This window comes from Heterodontus francisci, chromosome 12, assembly GCF_036365525.1.
Source record: "Heterodontus francisci isolate sHetFra1 chromosome 12, sHetFra1.hap1, whole genome shotgun sequence".
Classification (NCBI taxonomy): domain Eukaryota; kingdom Metazoa; phylum Chordata; class Chondrichthyes; order Heterodontiformes; family Heterodontidae; genus Heterodontus; species Heterodontus francisci.
Window position 1 is genome coordinate 49,171,887 of NC_090382.1, and position 19,755 is coordinate 49,191,641.

General features: G+C 42.7%; 1 protein-coding gene across 3 annotated transcripts in view; it reads right to left on the reverse strand.

The window, feature by feature from the left end:
* The window catches only part of afap1l1a (actin filament associated protein 1-like 1a), a 290,476-nt gene that overhangs the window by 110,927 nt on the left and 159,794 nt on the right, over positions 1–19,755 (reverse strand). For all 3 annotated transcript variants that reach the window (XM_068043393.1, XM_068043390.1, XM_068043391.1), the window contains 2 exons: positions 18,118–18,246; positions 8,388–8,471 (listed from right to left, as the gene is read on the reverse strand). In XM_068043393.1, the coding sequence (XP_067899494.1) occupies positions 8,388–8,471; positions 18,118–18,246 (213 nt within the window). The remainder of the gene's footprint in view (positions 1–8,387; positions 8,472–18,117; positions 18,247–19,755) is intronic.

The following is a 19,755-nucleotide window of genomic DNA, read 5'->3' on the forward strand; positions in this document are numbered from 1 at the left end:
ACTGAAATAACTGCAGTAGTGCCAGATATTCTGCTCTCCAATCTGCAATCACCCAACAACTGACAGACTGAATTCACCTTGAGTGCAAACGAGACCAAAAGAGGAAGTTAAGGACAGGCAAGAACAAAGACCATTGCTCACCATTCCCTTTCCCGAAATACATAAATCAAGAACTTTATCCCTCAATCTCCCTCGCTCAATATCCAGCTAACTACAAATGGGAGTGCCTTAGGTGATAAAGTTTGACGTAACACAGAGAAGTATAATAGTGAACAGTAAATTCTGTAACAGTCTATCAATGATGGATATCAAGAGGTTTTGTAGCTAGGGCAATATTAAAATTTGAATCTATAGATTACAATCTATTAAGGAGTTTAAAAAATGTTGCAGAGTATTAATTCAAAACAAACCCATTTTTATCAATTCCATTAACACAGTCATAGTCTATTTTGAATAACTGCTATTGTTTTGTAAGAATTACATTTTCTCATTAATCAGTGGTCAGTCAAACTCTAAAACTTTTACCTCAATTATTTTTCTTTTTTACAGGAGTCTGCAGTTAACAGCCAATTCCTTATCTCAAGAGATTGTTTCTACAAAGCTTATGCCTTTCAATCAATGCCTCTGGCAATACTGAATTTGTCTCCTGACATTCTGGTTGATTAATGAATTTGATCACATAAGATATTATCATTCCCTCCAGCCCGTATTAGTTGAAATATTCTTTATGGGACACAAATGGAAAATATAAATGTTCAGTTTGAAATAATAATATATAAGCACTATATCAAATAAACTTGTAATGCAATGTATAATACTCAGGGGTCTTGTTATAGTCTCCAGGGCTTTATGCTTGATGTGATACAGCACAGGCAAGACATGTCAATAATAATACATGTTATTTTTCAATAAAACCCTTGGTCATTCAACACCAAAAACCTAATCGTCTGAAAATTAAATAATGGATAATTGTGTTACTGCCTCATCAAATTTACAATAGATTAAAAGATTGAAGTCTCAGACTGGAGCATGGATTACTTAGTACTAGAACAGGGCCTGTGACTGAAGTACTGGACTGGAGGCAGACTGAAAAAAGTGTTAGACTGAGGGCTGAGTAACTGATGTGTTAAACTGGAGGATAAATAACTGAGATGTATGATAGGAGGGAAATCTTCTTTTCAAGTTCTTTATTCAACCTATTTCTTGCTTCTTTGGTCGGTGCTATTAGCCGTAGTAGCTTTATCAGTGGTATCAGCCATAGTGGTTTCAGTGCAATCAGCTCAAGTTGCTTATTTAGCCCCTCTGAACCGCACATTTTCCTTTGATGGCCTGATAATGCTTTGCCTTTACAATGTACGTGGATCTACAACAACTGACATTCCACATACAATGAAGCCAGTGCTAGTCTTTGAGGACAGACTCGATTAGATTGGTGATCTGCAGGGAAAGTGTGCATCAAATGTCAATCTTTAGCAATAAATCAAACAGCTCTCATCTACATTTATCTCTCAGCTATTTGGCATAGCTGATGTTCAGTAATAGCAATTACATTGGGCAATAGATGGCCTCTGAATATCTGACCTCTCACGTCCTAATAGTTCTCCTTTCCGGGTTTGAACAGTCATTTAACTTTTATGGTGACTTAATATTGTGAACCATCTAAAGGCGATGACCTCCACGTTAATTCTGCTTCTCTCTCCACAGATGCTGCTAGACCTGCTGAGTATTTCCAGCATTTCTTGTTTTTACTCCACAAGGCTTGTTAGTTTCAAAAATGACTTGTAAAGAACATGAGGAGAAGGTTGCTGTTATTTTCTCTGACTTCACAGATGAGTTTACTTGACTCATTCTTGATATTGTAGCATTAGCCAGAATCTTAATCCTGTTCAGTGGGTTATTGGGACTGCAACACCACACCAAACAGCATGACCAAAAAAGGAAAGAAGGTACCAGCCCTTCGTTTTGCAAGCTGGAACGTCAGAACTATGTGTCCTGGCCTGTCGGAAGACCTTACACAAATCAACGATTCTCGGAAGACCGCCATCATTAACAACAAGCTCAGCAGACTCAATGTGGACATTGCAGCACTTCAGGAGACACGCCTCCCTGCGAGCGGATCTCTAAGAAAGCAAGACTACACCTTCTTCCAGCAGGGTAGGGATTCTGAAGAACCAAGACAGCATGGAGTGGGCTTTGCCATCAGAAACTCTTTGCTCAGCATGATAGAGCCACCCTCAAATGGCTCGGAACGCATACTGTCCATCCGTCTGTTCACCGCCTCTGGTCTAGTACACCTACTCAGCATCTATGATCTAACATACTGCTCCACCCCTGAAGCTAAAGACAAGTTCTACGAGGAACTCCATAATATCATTAGTATCATCAACGAACAACTATTCCTGCTGGGGGACTTTAATGCCAGGGTTGGGGCTGACCATGACTCATGGCCCTCCTGTCTTGGGCGCCAAGGCACTGGTAGGATGAATGAGAATGGTCAGAGACTGCTTGAGTTATGTACCTATCATAACCTCTGCATCACCAACTCATTCTTTCACACTAAACCCTGCCACCAGGTTTCTTGGAGGCACCCAAGATCATGCCGTTGGCACCAGCTGGACCTCATCGTCACAAGGCGAGCCTCTCTAAACAGCGTTCAAATCACACGCAGCTTCCACAGTGCGGACTGCGACACCGACCACTCCCTGGTGTGCAGCAAGGTTAGCCTCAAACCAAAGAAGCTGCATCACCCCAAGCAGAAGGGCCGCCCGCGCATCAACACTAGCAGAATTTCTCATCCACAGCTGTTACGTAAGTTTCTAAATTCACTCGAAAAAGCCCTTCAAAACACTCCCAAAGGGGATGCAGAGACCAAGTGGGTCCACATCAGAGATGCCATCTTTGACTCAGCAATGACCACCTATGGCAAACGTGTGAAGCGGAATGCAGACTGGTTTCAATCTCACATTGAAGAGCTGGAACCTGTCATAGCCGCTAAACGCATTGCACTGCTGAACTACAAGAAAGCTCCCAGCGAGTTCACATCCGTAGCACTTAAAGCAGCCAGAAGCACTGCACAAAGAACAGCCAGGCGCTGCGCAAATGACTACTGGCAACATTTATGCAGTCATATTCAGCTGGCCTCTGACACCGGAAATATCAGAGGAATGTATGATGGCTTTAAGAGGGCTTTTGGGCCAACCAGCATGAAGATCGCCCCCCTCAAATCTAAATCAGGGAACATAATCACTGACCAACGCAAGCAAATGGACCGCTGGGTAGAACACGACCTAGAACTGTACTCCAGAGAAAATGTTGTCACTGAGACCGCCCTCAATGCAGCCCAGTCTCTGCCAGTCATGGATGAGCTGGACGTACAGCGAGCAAAATCGGAACTCAGTGATGCCATTGATTCTCTAGCCAGCGGAAAAGCCCCTGGGAAGGACTGGCATTACCCCTGAAATTATCAAGAGTGCCAAGCCTGCCATACTTTCAGCACTGTACAAACTGCTTTGCCTGTGCTGGGACGAGGGAGCAGTACCACAGGACATGTGTGATGCCAATATCATCACCCTCCATAAGAACAAGGGTGACCGCGGTGACTGCAACAACTACCGTGGAATCTCCCTGCTCAGCATAGTGGGGAAAGTCTTTGCTCGAGTCGCTTTAAACAGGCTCCAGAAGCTGGCTGACCGTGTCTACCCTGAGGCACAATGTGGCTTTCGAGCAGAGAGATCGACCATTGACATGCTGTTCTCCCTTCGACAGCTACAGGAGAAATGCCGTGAACAACAGATGCCCCTCTACGTTGCTTTCATTGATCTCACCAAAGCCTTTGACCTCGTCAACAGACGTGGTCTCTTCAGACTACTAGAAAAGATTGGATGCCCACCAAAGCTACTAAGTATCATCACCTCATTCCATGACAATATGAAAGGCACAATTCAGCATAGCGGCGCCTCATCAGACCCCTTTCCTATCCTGAGTGGCGTGAAACAGGGCTGTGTTCTCGCACCTACACTGTTTGGGATCTTCTTCTCTCTGCTGCTCTCTCATGCGTTCAAGTCTTCAGAAGAAGGCATTTTCCTCCACACAAGATCAGGTGGCAGGTTGTTCAACCTTGCCCGTCTAAGAGCGAAGACCAAAGTACGGAAAGTCCTCATCAGGGAACTCCTCTTTGCTGATGATGCTGCATTAACAGCTCACACTGAAGAGTATCTGCAGAGACTCATCGACAGGTTAGCGGCTGCCTGCAGCGAATTTGGCCTAACCATCAGCCTCAAGAAAATGAACATCATGGGACAGGACGTCAGAAATGCTCCATCCATCAATATCGGTGACCACACTCTGGAAGTGGTTCAAGAGTTCACCTACCTAGGCTCAACTATCACCAGTAACCTGTCTCTCGATGCAGAAATCAACAAGCGCATGGGAAAGGCTTCCACTGCTATGTCCAGACTGGCCAAGAGAGTGTGGGAAAATGGCGCACTGACACGGAACACAAAAGTCCAAGTGTATCAAGTCTGTGTCCTCAGTACCTTGCTCTACGGCAGCAAGGCCTGGACAACGTACGTCAGCCAAGAGCAACGTCTCAATTCATTCCATCTTCGCTGCCTCCGGAGAATCCTTGGCATCAGGTGGCAGGACCGCATCTCCAACACAAAAGTCCTTGAGGCGGCCAACATCCCCAGCATATACACCCTACTAAGCCAACGGCACTTGAGATGGCTTGGCCATGTGAGCTGCATGGAAGATGGCAGGATCCCCAAGGACACATTGTACAGCGAGCTCGCCACTGGTATCAGATCCAGCGGCTGTCCTTGTCTCCGCTTTAAAGACGTCTGCAAACGTGACATGAAGTCCTGTGACATTGATCACAAGTCGTGGGAGTCAGTTGCTAGCGATCGCCAGAGCTGGCAGGCAACCATAAAGGCGGGGCTAAAGTGTGGCGAGTCGAAGAGACTTAGCAGTTGGCAGGAAAAAAGACAGAAGCGCAAGGAGAGAGCCAACTGCGTAACAGCTCTGTCAACTAATTTTTTCTGCAGCACCTGTGGAAGAGTCTGTCACTCTAGTATTGGCCTTTATAGCTACTCCAGGCACTGCTTCACAAACCACTGACCACCTCCAGGCGCTTACCCATTGTCTCTCGAGACAAGGAGGCCAAAGAAGAAGAAGAAGAAGGGTTATTGGGATGGAACTGACCAAAGGAAAGGCCACTTAAGATATATAAAGCAAAAGGTGTAGGAAAAGGAAAGAAGCAAGAAATAATAGGCAGAAACATCAAATAGGTGTGATTATAGAGCTTTGGGTACTATTAATGGCTAAATCTTGTACCACAGAGATCAGTCCTTTGCTGATAATGACAGATGCCTGTATAATTAATATCTTCTTGATCTGCTTGTTTAGTTTCCTATCTTGCTGTAGTTGGATAAATTCTGACTTCACATCTTTTATCAAGCCAATTTAGCTGATTTGAAAATTCGTGCTCAACATTTTACCATTAAATATATGACTTGTAATCGATTGGCTGTAGGGAATCATTATTCTTCAACCAAGTGGGATTGAGGCTGACCTGGGATACCAGGGTGGCATAATGATCTGGGTATGTCACATTGAGTAAACCACAGGTTGTTTTAATTTTTCACTGTTTTTTTCACTGGACGGTCATCATGGATTATATGTGCAATGCCTTGCCGAAATGAGGTTCGGTGAAAATACTGGCAGATTCTACATTTGTTCTGATATTTCAATCATTCATCATGATCGCAATTTGTCAGGACATTGACACCTCCATTATTGTTTAAGTCCTTACATTGCCTCCCAGCTACAGCCTAAGGATGTTTGGTATCAAATATGACCTATCACATCTGATACATGGATAACTGTTTTTTTAGGAACCAGTTTACAGAGATGCTGATTGATGTTCAGCAGAACCAATACAGTAATTAGACTGAACTGTCAAATACAACAAATGTGTGTATGTGAGCTAAAGATTATTGTGGATATTATTGCTAAAAAAACTTGAAAGATTGCTATGTATTAAAATATTGCACAGCAGGATTTTAGTTAGTTGAAATTTGAGCTCTCAGGTATAAAGACCATTAGACTTTCTTTTAAATGAGCTTGTCTCTCTTTGCTTTCTCTCTCTCTGGCTCGTTCCTTCGCATAGCACATTTCTGAATCTTTCTTGAGCAATTATTTCAGATAAAATCAATGATGCAATTCTGTATTTCAGAATTAAGACAGGTTGAAAATTGCAAAGAATATCACAAGTTCACTGTGAAGACATCCATCTTGTGCTATTTACAACAAAACAAATCTTCTGTAGATGGCTATTGCTTGCTACAGCAGAATCCACTTACAATGAGTGCACTGTAATTTAAATAGTCATTTGGTAGTACAGAAATTGAGTATTGCTGAAAATAGAGACATGTTGTTGAAGCTTTTCATTTTGCACTGAACAGGACAATCCGCAAGAATACCAACGTAAGGGAAAACACCAAGTTTATACTATATGAGAAGAGAGTGCTGATTGGTTGGTAAGTGAACTCTGATTGGTAGAGGCGTTGCCATGGAGAATGCACCAGTTTATGGTGACTGACAGTTAACTGCCAAGCTTTATTTGAAATTTAAACCAAGCAGCTTCACTCTGATTGGTCAAGGCACTGCCCTGAGGAATGAACCAGCAAAGGCGGTCACTTATTTTGTTTAGCTGAAACTGGTGCAATGTTTGTACATGTTCTTTCTGTAGGCAAAGAACAGGGCCCTCTTAAATTGGATGTCGGTGTAATTCTTAGCACACTAAGGATTATTTAGCAAATGTTGTCCAATCACGGAATCACATCTAATGTTGGACACTGTGTTCTGAGTTCTGCAAGCATGGGCTGGTTGGGTACGGCCTGTACCTTCCCGTTGTGAACAGCGCAAGGGACATGTTGTTTGATACGATCCGCCAGTCTCTGGGACATATGGCCTATCTACCTAGCATCACACTGACATTGAAATTTATATATCACGTTACTCGTTTCTGTGATAGGCAGGACATCTTTTTGGCCTGACAGCAGCATCCTGTTAATGGCAAACATCACATGTGTTACTGCTGCATAGTAGCAGTGTGAAACAGCTTGCTTGACCTGTTGCTCAAATTTTTAGGATACATTACCCTTCCAGGGTAATTTGAGGTAGACTGGGCACTTTTCAGGGCTGAAAATGACGTCCTTAGGCCTGTTCATAAGTTCACTTGCCAACCAATCAGCAATCTCTTCTTATACAGTATAAAATTGTTGTTGTTTTCCCTTACATTAGTATTCTTGCGGATTCTCCTAATGAGTGCAAGACGAAAAGCTTTGACAACATGTCTCTATGTTCAGCAATACATTGTAATTTATTGCCACACTCACATGTATAATTTTTTCAGCACTTTGTCAGTCAGGAATAAATTGAATGCTGGTCAAAATTTGCCTGTAGTGTACCAGGAATGTTTTTCTGCCAGAGGGAGGCCATGGCATACTGGTAGTGGTACTGGATTAATAATCATACTCCCAGGCTAATGCTCTGGGGACATGGGTTCAAATCCCACCACAGCAGATGGTGAAATATGAACTCAATTAATACATCTGAAATTAAACGCTAGTCTAATGGTGGCCCTAATGGTGGCCTTGAAACCATTGTCGATTGTTGGAAAACCCATTTGGTTCACTAATGTCCTTCAGGGAAGCAAATCTGCCATCCTCACCTGGTCTGACCTCCATGCAACCCCAGAACCACAGCAATGTGGTTGCCTCTTAAATGCCCTCTGAAATGCCCTAGCAAGCCACTCAGTTCAAGAGCAAATAGGGATGGGCAACAAATGCTGGCCTAGCCACATCCCATGAACGAATAAAAAAAATTTGAATACTAATAATAATGCAGTAAATCAGTGTTGCTCTTACTTGGGAGAAGACTACCTTACTGGCACTAGACAGCAGTAACAAGTGACTTAATAATAAAAGCTAACAGTACCTCTGAAGCAACTACTTAAATATTTGTAGCTAGATGACAGGACTAGTGTGGGGCTGTTTAAGAATCTGTTTATATATAAAATATTCATCAATCTCTTGTGTTTTTGAATATGGAGAATCAAAATCAAGTATAATTTCAGGTGCCTTCAGCAGGGTTAAAACGACCAAAAATTGGATTAATTCAATCTTCATTTTAAAGTAATATACTGTGTTGTTGTCTTTATATTTCCATTATAATGAGAACTGTCCATATAAGATTGTCACACCTTCCTACCAGAGGTACTGCAGGGGCAAAAACATTGAAAATGTAACCTTCTGACTGTTATAATTTATAATTAGCCTTGTAATTATGTTTCTTCTATTTTAAAGCAAAAATGTTGCATTACATACCAAACTCCTCGAATAAGGATTCCACAAAGCTTGTGCCATTCCGACAATCTGAGGTGTTCATGTACATATAATTAGTCTCAGGAACTGAGGAAAGAGACACAGCAAAATCTAATTTCAGCAAAGGCAGAAACCAAGTGATCAGACATTTTAAAGCTCTTCCTCCTAGATTTCTAATAGTTGATATACTGTTATAAGTAATGGTGTGAACTGAAAATACTGTGTCCAAATTAAATCCATACTGTGTAAGCATTGTCACCGCTCCTCTGTTTATTCACTGAGAAGTCGAAGTCCTAGTAATTGCTGCTTAGCTCTGCCAAGTTGGGCAGAAAATCATTTGATATCAAAGCACATCTGTGAATTTCTTATCATAGTGGAGGAATTTGATCTTCAACAAATATAAGATTACACTTTCAAGACCAGTGAGGGTGTTTAGCAGTAATTATGAATTTAGTACACCATTAAAAATAAGGTGTAACATTTTCAAGGTTCTTACATTGAGACTAAAAGCATAAGGGTGGAAGTTCTCGTCAGTTCACAGATTTCCAATTGATTGCAGTCTGGGAGGGACCTCAAAAGCGCACCCTCAGGAGAAGTGTAGAATCACTGACAACCTGTTCTGGATTTCAGTGTTTAACTGCACATGTGCGGACACCAGAAGTTGCTGTCAATTTCAACGGAGTAATGACAACAGACGCTGACAGTTTTGCTGTCATTACTACCGCAAAATCTGGGCCAATTTAAAAAAAAATGTTTACACACACCTTTTTAGACTTAAAGTATTTTAATGATTTTAATCACTTTTTTAAATGACTGTATTCTTCCTATGCAGTACTCAACTTACCACCCAAATTCCCTGCAAAGTAGCAAATGTAACTCCACTATTTAAGAAAGGAGGGAGTGAGAAAACGGGGCACTACAGACCTGTTTGACGTCAGTAGTAGGGAAAATGTTAGAATCTATTATAAAGGATGTGAGAACTAGACACTTAGAAAATAATGATATGATTGGGCAGAGTCAATGTGGGTTTGTGAAAGTGAAATCATGATTGACAAACCTGTTGGAAGTTTTTTGGAGGATGTTACTTGTAGCATAGATAAAGGAAAACCAGTGGACGTGGTGTATTTGGATCATCAGAAGGCTTTTGATAAGGTCCCACACAGGAGGTTAGTAAACAAAATTAGAGCACATGGGATTGGGGGTAATATACTGCTATGGATTGAGAATTGGTTAACAGACAGAAAACATTAGGAATAAATGGGTCATTCTCAGGATGGCAGGCTGTTACTAGTGGGGTTTCGCAAGGATCAGTGCTGGGGCCACAACTGTTCACGATCTATATCAATGATTTGGATGTGGGGACCAAATGTAATATTTCCAAATTTGCAGATGACACAAAGCTAGGTGGGAATGTAAATTGTGAAGAGGATGCAAGGAAGCTTCAAGGTGACTTGGACAGGCTAAGTGAATGGGCAAGAACATGGCAGATGGAATATAATGTAAATAAGTGTGAAGTTATCCATTTTGGTAGAAACAAATAGAAAGACAGAGTATTTCTTAAATGTTGAGAGATTGGGAAGTATTGATGTGCAAAGTGACTTGGGCGTCCTTGTCCATGAGTCACAAAAAGCTAGCATGCATGTGAGACAAGCAATTAGGAAAGCAATTGTTATGTTGGCCTTCATTGCAAGGGGATTTGAGTACAGGAGTAAAAATGTCTTGCTCCAATTGTATAAAGCCTTGGTGGGACCTCACCTGGAATATTCTGTACAGTTTTGGTCTCCTTATCTAAGGAAGGATATACTTGCCACAGAGGGAGTGCAATGGAACCAGACTAATCCCTGGGATGGCGGGATTGTCTTCTGAGGAGAGATTGCAGAAACTGGGCCTGTATTCTCTCGAGTTTCAAAGAATGAGAAGTGATCTCATTGAAACTTACAAAATTCTTACAGGGTGTTACAGGGTGGATGTAGATAGGGGGCTGAATTTTAATCCTGCACCGCGCTCCTTGGCCGCTGCGTCCCAGGCAATGGTGTCCAGCAATACTGCGCAGGCACCATTTTAAAGAGCTTTAAGCTCTGAGTAGAAGTTTTAATTTTTAAAAGGACCAGGACTTGAATTTTTAATAAAAACAGCACACTCCCACCACCCCCCGCCCCCGCAATGATCACACAATAAATATATTTCCCTCTCCCCCAAAAAAAACATTCTTGACAGTCCCAACATTTAAACCCCAAAATTTGGACTCTTTGCCCTTCAACGCCTTCCCACCATCCCCACAGCCAATGAAAAATGTTTTCCACACTCCTCCACCCCTCCCACCCTGAAAATTTTATTCCTCCCCCCTCTCCACCAGGTTTCCGGCTCAGAACTCCATACAGAGTTCCGAAGGCATGTGAGCTGCATTCGGAGTTGGTAAAATTGGCCTGCAGGTAAGTTTATTTGCATCTCATTTAGGCTCATTTGATTATACAGATTAAGGTTGTGCTGCCAGATGGCGGGGGGGCTGCACCACTGTCCTCCCCACCACCGGTAATTGGTGGCAGCCCCTCTTGACGTCACGGGTCGAGGAGGGCCTCTTCCCACAAAATTTTACCGGCCCCTGCGCCATGACCCATGCTGTCAAGGGGCCAGTAATATTCAGCCCAGGATGTTTCCTCTGGCTGTGAGTCTAGAAGCAGGGGATATATTCTCAGAATAAGGGGTAGGCCATTTAAGACTGAAATGAGGAAGAATTTTTTCAATCAGAATGTGGTGATTCTTTGGAATTCTCGACCCAAAAGGTTTGTGGAAGCTCAATCATTGAGCATGTTCAAGACAGAAATTGATAGATATCTGGATAAGAACACAAGAAATTGGAGCAGAAGTAGACCATATGGCCCATTGAGCCTGCTCTGCCATTCAATACGATTATGGCTGATCTTGGGCTTCAATTCTACTTTCCTGCCCGCTCTCCATATCCCTTGATTCCCTGCCAAAACTCTATCTATCCCAGCCTTAAAAGTATTCAATGATGGAGCATCCACAAACCTCTGGGGTAGAGAATTCCAAAGATTCACAACCCTTTGAGTGTAGTAATTTCTCCTCATCTCAGTCCTGAATGATTGGCCCCTTATCCTGAGACTGTGCCCCCACGTTCTGGATTCCCCGACCAGTCAATCTCTCAGCTTCTACCCTATCAAGCCCTTTCAGAATCTTGTATGTCTCAATTAGATCGCCTCTCATTCTTCTAAACTCCAGAGAATAGAGGCTCAATTTATTCAGCCTCTCATTATAGGACAATCCCCTCATTCCAGGGACCAATTTAGTAAATCTTTGTTGCACTGCCTCCAGTGCAAGTATATCCTTTCTTAAATGTGGAGACCAAAACTGCACATAATATTCCAGGTGCAGTCTCACCAAAGCCCTGTGCAATTTTAGTAAGATTTATTTATTCCTGTACTCCAATCCCCTTGCAATAAAGGCCACCATGCCATTTGTCTTCCTAATAGCCTGCTGCACCTGCATGTTAAAACTTTGTACGTTCCTTGTACGAGTACCCCCAAGTCTCTCTGAACATCAACACTCATCAGTTTCACATCTTCTAAAAAATATTCTGCTTTTCTATTTTTATGTCCAAAGTGAACAACTTCAAACTTCCCCACATTATACGCCATTGGCCATCTTGTTGCCCACTCTATATCTCTTTGCAGCCTCCCTATGTCCGACCCGCAGCTTACCTTTCCACTGAGCTTTGTATCATCAGCAAACGTAGATACATTACTCTCTGTTTCTTCATCCAAGTCATTAATATAGAGTGTAAATAGCAGAAGTCCCAGCACTGATCCTTGTGGCACCCCACTATTCACTGCCTGCCAACTTGAAAATTTATGCCCACACTCTGCTTCCTGTCTGTTAACCAATTCTCTATCCACGCTAATATATTACCCCCAACACCATCTTGCCTATTAATCTTGTATGTAGCACCTTATCAAATGCCTTTTGAAAATCCAGGTATACAACATTTACTGGTTCCCCTTTATCTACCCTACTGTTACATCCTCAAAAAACTCTAATAACTTTGTCAAACAGGATCTCCATTTCGTAAAACCATGCTGACTTGTTCTAATCATACTATGCTTTATCAAGTGCAATGTTAAGACTTCTTTAATAATAGCTTCCAGCATCTTCCCAATGACTGATGTTAGGCTAACTGGCCTGTAGTTCCCTGTTTTCTCTCGACCTCGTTTCTTGAAAAGCGGTGTAACATTTGCCAACTTCCAATCTGACGGGACCTTTCCTGAGTCTAAGGAATTCTGAAATTATGGAATTATGGAAAATCACAGCCAGCGCATCTATCTCTTTTAGAACCCTAGGATGTAGGCCATCTGGCCCCGGGGACTTAGTCCCTCAAATTTCTCCAATATACTAATGGCATCAAGGGATATGGGAATAGCATGGAAAAGTGGCATTGAGGTAGATGATCAGCCATGGTCTAATTGAACGGTGGAGCAGGCTCAACAGGCTGAATGGCCTACTCCTGCTCCTACGCTCATATGTTCTGTCATGCTAGGCCCCCATCTGCCAAGAATGAGGCACATTAATTTTGTCATGAACATTGATTTTAAACTGTTACTGGAGTGAAGAAAGGACTTGTTAAACAGATCAGCCATGGCTGGAAAAGACATTTGCATATTAACAGACAGTGTTTGGAAGGACAAAGCAGCCATTCCCTGACACATTCAACTCACAATGGACTTTTGATCACCAGACATTGAAGGTGGGGGAGCTCACATTCCAGGTTGGCTCCGAAGATGGCCGAATACACAAATGAACATGGTCAAACCAGCTAGTCATATGACTAACCTGCTGGGCAACCTGAGTGTTTTGAATTTGTACAAACAGTTTGGGCAGAAAGCAGAATGCTCCTGGACTGAGAAGATCTCTCTCCTGTCTGCTCCCATCTCTTTCTCACAAGCCTCTGAATCCACTGTAGACACATAAACCCCAAGAGAGAAAAGTCTTCTGCAGCAAACAAGGTTTAAGAATAATACTGGGCCACAATGAAAAGCAAGATCTACCTACAATCAAGGATTCTACAGTGAGCTCGAAGAACCGTAACAACAGTTCAGATACTGCCTCAAACCTTTCCACTTTATTTTCCTTCTGCTCTTTTCTGTCTCTATTTGCATGTGTGTATCACATATGCATGTTAGTGTGGGCCGTCGTGTATCCGTAGGCGTCAATCGAATTAGAGTTTAAGTTTAATAAATTTCAACTTTTCTTCTTTAAACCTAAGAAAGCCTGTTTGTGAGGGTTTCTTTGCCTTATAATTGGAAAGCAGTAAACAAGGATTCACCAAGGGGGAGCTAAAAACACGGTGTATTTAAAATTAAACCCTGTTACTGTAAGACCAGGTGAAGGCTGAGAGGGACCCCTAGACACCTTTCTCATCTAGTCGTAACAGTTCCTATGTTACCAATATAATCAGTGATACATATCACCATAGTGTTAGACTGTTCAAATGGTTCTTTACAAAATGACTCAAATTGGAAAGGTAAAATGTATTATTGCATTGCTGGCCTTATAGTTTAAGTGGACATATTTTCGAAATTTCATGAGCTTACAATTAGGTGTTATTTAATTCCATATGTCAACATAGATTATTGGAAACCATCTGCGTGATCTGGGTTTTGTAAATGAAACAGACTTTGAAACATCTCTGAAACAAATTAAATGTAGTCAACATAAATCTCACTTTAAGGATTAACTGAAATTCACAATAGCCCAAAAGCAGCACAATGTTGTCAAATCATAGTTGGACTGCAAAACTTCAAAGCAATAAAACCATTTGGTTTATTGTGTCTAGAAATGGTTAGACAGTAAAAATCTGCTCTGATATTTTCTAAGAACTGATGCAAATGTTTGCTCTTATAGTATATCTCCAAATGACGATGGATAAATGGTGATTGTTCTGTTCTATCACGTGGGACGTACACAGCCAGATGCAGCAGAACTGTTGAATGAACTTATCATTACATGGCGAGAGCTATAAGCATTCTTGATTTCTAACCAAATTTAATAATTAGACAGCATTGCACAATTGGTCACAAATGGAAAAATGGAATTTCAAATATTCTTATTACAAAGGATGATACCATTTAAAATAACACATGTGTGAAAATGTATGGAAGAAACTTTTTAACCACCTGAAGAGCTGTAACCTGCAGGGCTACGGACCAAGGAGGGTGGGATTAGGCTGGGTAGCTCTTCAACCACTGGCACGGACACAATGGGCCAAATGGCCTCCTTCTGTGTTGTAAATTTTGTCTGATTCTATGAAACCTATGTAACAGTTAGTGAGGAATGTTAGTGAAGGGAATATGATATATGGAACTATGATGTTGTTGCTATTACAGAGACTTGGTTGAGGGAAGGACAGGATTGGCAGCTAAATGTTCCAGGATTTAGAAGCTTCAGGCGGGATAGAGGGGGATGTAAAAGGGGTGGGGGAGTTGCATTACTGGTTAAGGAGAATATCACAGCTGTACTGCGGGAGGACACCTCGGAGGGATCATGCAGCGAGGCAATATGGGTGGAGCTCAGGAATAGGAAGGGTGCAGTCACGATGTTGGGGGTTTACCACAGGCCTCCCAACAGCCAGCGGGAGGTAGAGCAGCAGATATGTAGACAGATTTTGGAAAGATGTAAAGGTAACAGGGTTGTAGTGGTGGGTGATTTTAACTTCCCCAATATTGACTGGGACTCACTGAGTGCCAGGGGCTTGGATGGGGCACAATATGTAAGGAGCATCCAGGAGGGCTTCTTGAAATAATATGTAGATAGTCCAACTAGGGATGGGGCCATACTGGACCTGGTATTGGGGAATGAGCCCGGCCAGGTGGTCGAAGTTTCAGTAGGGGAGTATTTCGGGAACAGTGACCATAATTCCATAAGTTTTAAGGTACTTGTGGATAAGGATAAGAGTAGTCCTCGGTGAAGGTGCTAAATTGGGGGAAGGCTAATTATAACAATATTAGGCAGGAACTGAAAAATTTAGATTGGGGGCGGCTGTTTGAGGGTAAATCAACATCTGACATGTGGGAGTCTTTCAAACGTCAGTTGATTAGAATCCAGGACCAGCATGTTCCTGTGAGGAAGAAGGATAAGTTTGGCAAGTTTCAGGAACCTTGGATAACGCGGGATATTGTGAGCCTCGTCAAAAAGAAAAAGGAAGCATTCGTAAGGGCTGGAAGGCTAGGAACAGAGGAATCCCTTGAGGAATATAAAGACAGTAGGAAGGAACTTAAGCAAGGAGTCAGGAGTGCTAAAAGGGGTTATGAGAAGTCATTGGCAAACAGGATTAAGGAAAATCCCAAGGCTTTTTATACGTATATAAAGAGCAAGAGGGTAACCAGGGAAAGGATTGGCCCACTCAAGGACAGAGAAGGGAATCTATGTGTGGAGCCAGAGGAAATGGGCGAGGTACTAAATGAGTACTTTGCATCAGTATTCACCAAGGAGAAGGACTTGGTGGATGATGAGCCTAGGGAAGGGAGTGTAGATAGTCTCAGTCATCTCATTATCAAAAAGGAGGAGGTGTTGGATGTCTTGCAAAGCATTAAGGTAGATAAGTCCCCAGGGCCTGATGAGATCTACCCCAGAATACTGAGGGAGGCAAGGGAAGAAATTGCTGGGGCCTTGACAGAAATCTTTGCATCCTCATTGGCTACAGGTGAGGTCCCAGAGGACTGGAGAATAGCCAATGTTGTTCCTTTGTTTAAGAAGGGTAGCAAGGATAATCCAGGAAATTATAGGCCGATGAGAAATTATTAGAGAGGATTCTTCGGGACAGGATTTACTCCCATTTGGAAACAAATGGACTTATTAGTGACAGGAAGCATGGTTTTGTGAAGGGGAGGTTGTGTCTCACTAACTTGATTGAGTTTTGTGAGGAAGTGACAAAGATGATTGATGAAGGAAGGGCAGTGGATGTTATCTATATGGACTTCAGTAAAGCCTTTGACAAGGTCCCTCATGGCAGACTGATACAAAAGGTGAAATCACATGGGATCAGAGGGGAGCTGGCAAGGTGGATACAGAACTGGCTCGGTCATAGAAGACAGAGGGTAGCAGTGGAAGGGTGCTTTTCTGAATGGAGGGATGTGACTAGTGGTGTTCCGCAGGGATCAGTGCTCGGACCTTTGCTGTTTGTAGTATATATAAATGATTTGGAGGAAAATGTAGCTGGTCTGATTAGTAAGTTTGCGGACGACACAAAGGTTGGTGGAGTTGCGGACAGTGATGAGGATTGTCAGAGGATACAGCAGGATATAGATCGGTTGGAGACTTGGGCAGAGAAATGGCAGATGGAGTTTAATTCAGACAAATGTGAGGTAATGCATTTTGGAAGGTCTAATGCAGGTGGGAAGTATACAGTAAATGGCAGAACCCTTAGGAGTATTGACAGGCAGAGATATCTGGGCGGACAGGTCCACAGGTCACTGAAAGTGGCAATGCAGGTGGATAAGGTAGTCAAGAAGGCATACGGAATGCTTGCCTTCATCGGTCAGGGCATAGAGTATAAAAATAGGCAAATCATGCTGCAGCTGGACAGAACTTTAGTTCGGCCACACTTAGAATATTGCATGCAATTCTGGTCGCCACACTACCAGAAGGACGTGGAGGCTTCGGAGAGGGTACAGAAGAGGTTTACCAGGATGTTGCCTGGTCTGGAGGGCATTAGCTATGAGGAGAGGTTGGATAAACTCGGATTGTTTTCACTGGAACGACGGAGGTGGCGGGGCGACATGATAGAGGTTTACAAAGTTATGAGTGGCATGGACAGAGTGGATAGTCAGAAGCTTTTTCCCAGGGTGGAAGAGTCAGTTACTAGGGGACATAGGTTTAAGGTGCAAGGGGCAAAGTTTAGAGGGGATGTGCGAGGCAAGTTCTTTACACAGAGGGTGGTGAGTGCCTGGAACTTGTTGCCGGGGGAGGTGGTGGAAGCAGGTACCATACAGACATTTAAGAGGCATCTTGACAAATACATGAATAGGATGGGATACGGACCCCGGATGAGCAGAGGGTTTTACTTTAGGCAGGCATCAAGATCGGCGCAGGTTTGGAGGGCCGAATGGCCTGTTCCTGTGCTGTACTGTTCTTTGTTCTTTGAATGGAATGCTTTTCATTTCAATCATTAAGTGTTAGCATTGTGCACTCTGAAGTTCCGTAGATCATACCTGGACATACAATAAAGCTGCCTTTATTCTGTCCCAACCAACATTGGAGAAGAACACTCCCTATGGCGGCAACAACAAGCCTCAGCCCTAAGCTCAGAGCAGCAAACCTTCTGCACTAGCGTGACAGATTTTTTCCAATTTCTTACACCTGAATGAATGAACTTGACAATCAATACCAACTTTGGGACAGTTTGTATTACAAGATCATGCCCATTGGGAACCCAAGATTTTCACTTTAGGAGAGAACCCCAATAAAGCACACCTCCAGTTGGTCATCCACGCAGTGGCACTAATGGTAACTGGGGTGAAATCTAGATTATCATGCACCCCCCAACCCCCCACCCCACCCTCTCCAGCTGAAGGAAGAAATGGGAAGGTGCATGACACAGTGAGGGACATTTGTGAGCAAAACTTAATATTTCATAAACTAAAGCACTCCAAACAAGGATTTGTTTCAACTAGAACTCAATGAATTGGTGTGGAAATAAAGTAATTTAATTTATGTCACTGACCAGAGGTTGGTTGAAGTCGCTGCAACATGTTGCTCACTGTCATAGTCTTCTCTCTGGTGGTGGTGCTCAGGTACTCGTGGTCCAGTAATTTCAGTAAGAGATTCAGTTCTGGGATCAGCTGTTCCACCACTAAAGAATGGAAAGCAAGTTCCACAATTATCCCGTTATGCAAATTGTATTTCCCAGTATAACATGCAGTGTACTGTATATACAGACAGTATACTATATAACATACTGTAACTGCAACTAAAATACCATTTACAATACTCATTGAGTAAAGAAAGATGTCTCAAAGCATTTTAAAACGAGGAGGAAAAGGATATAGTGGATACTAAGCATGGGGAAAGGAGAAGGGAATGGAGATGCCTACATGAAGAACCATAAATACAGAGAAAGGTTTTCGAATGTAGGGCAGGGAGATGGAAAGGTAGAGAAAATTCAGTAACAAAATTCCCCAAAGGGCATAGGTACAATGCCTGAAGAAGCAACTGGCAATAGAGGAGGGAAGAAGGGGTGTGGAGAAGTTCAGTATTAATGGAGCATATAATGCGTGCAGGATTGGAGGAAATTAACAGAAGAACATTTGAAATGTTGACAATATGATTATTTGGTATATTGTTATGTATCCAGTAAAGGGAAAATGTGTATTTCAGCCAAATTGCTTTAATATTGTGCTAATATGTATCTTGTAGGATACTCCTAATTCAATACCTCAAATTGCTTCTGCCACTATGCCAACTGTGAGAGACCTGTAACCATTTGTACTTCCTCCTAAGCTGCCATTTGCAGAAAATCATCTCTCAATGCACAACCCAAGTTTGAAAGGACAAAACCAAAATTGTACTGCAGACCATTTTGAAGATCTAAGTGAAAGTTGGATGCAAATTTGGTATTTTTAACAAATTCATGCATGGGATGTGGCATTGCTAGCAAAGCCAGCATTTACTGCCCATCCCTAATTGCCCTTGAGAAGGTGGCAGCGAGTCACTTTCTTGAATCGCTGCTATCCGTGTAAGCACTCCCAGACTACTATTAAGTCAGGAGTTCCAGGATTTTGACCCAACAATAGTGCAGGAATGGTGATATCTTTCCAAGTCAGGATGGTATTTGACTCAGAGGGGAACTTGCAGGTGGTGGTGTTCCCATGCACCTCCTGTCCTTGTCCTTCTAGGTGCGACAGATTGTAGCTTTGGGAGCTGGTGTTGAAAAAGCCTCAGTGAGTTGCTGCAGTGCATCTTGCAGATGGTATACACGGCTGACACGGTGCGCTGTAGGGGGAGGGAGTGAATGTTTTAAGTGGTGGATAGGGTGCCAAATCAAGTGGCCTGCTTTATCCTAGATGGTTTTGAGCATTTTTCGTGTTGCTGGAGCTGCACCCATTCAGGCAAGTGGAAAGTATTGCATTACACTCTTCACTTGTGTCTTGTTAGTTGTGGAAAGGCTTGAGGGAGTCAGGAGGTCAGTTACTTGCCACAGAATACCCACCTTCTACTTACGTGGATGATCCAGTAGTTTCTAATCAATGGATAACCCCTAGGATGTTGATGGTGGGAGATTCAACAGTGATAATGCCATTAAACGTCAAAGGGAAGTGGTTAGTCTCTCGCTTGTTGGAGATGGTCATCGTGTGGCATGAAT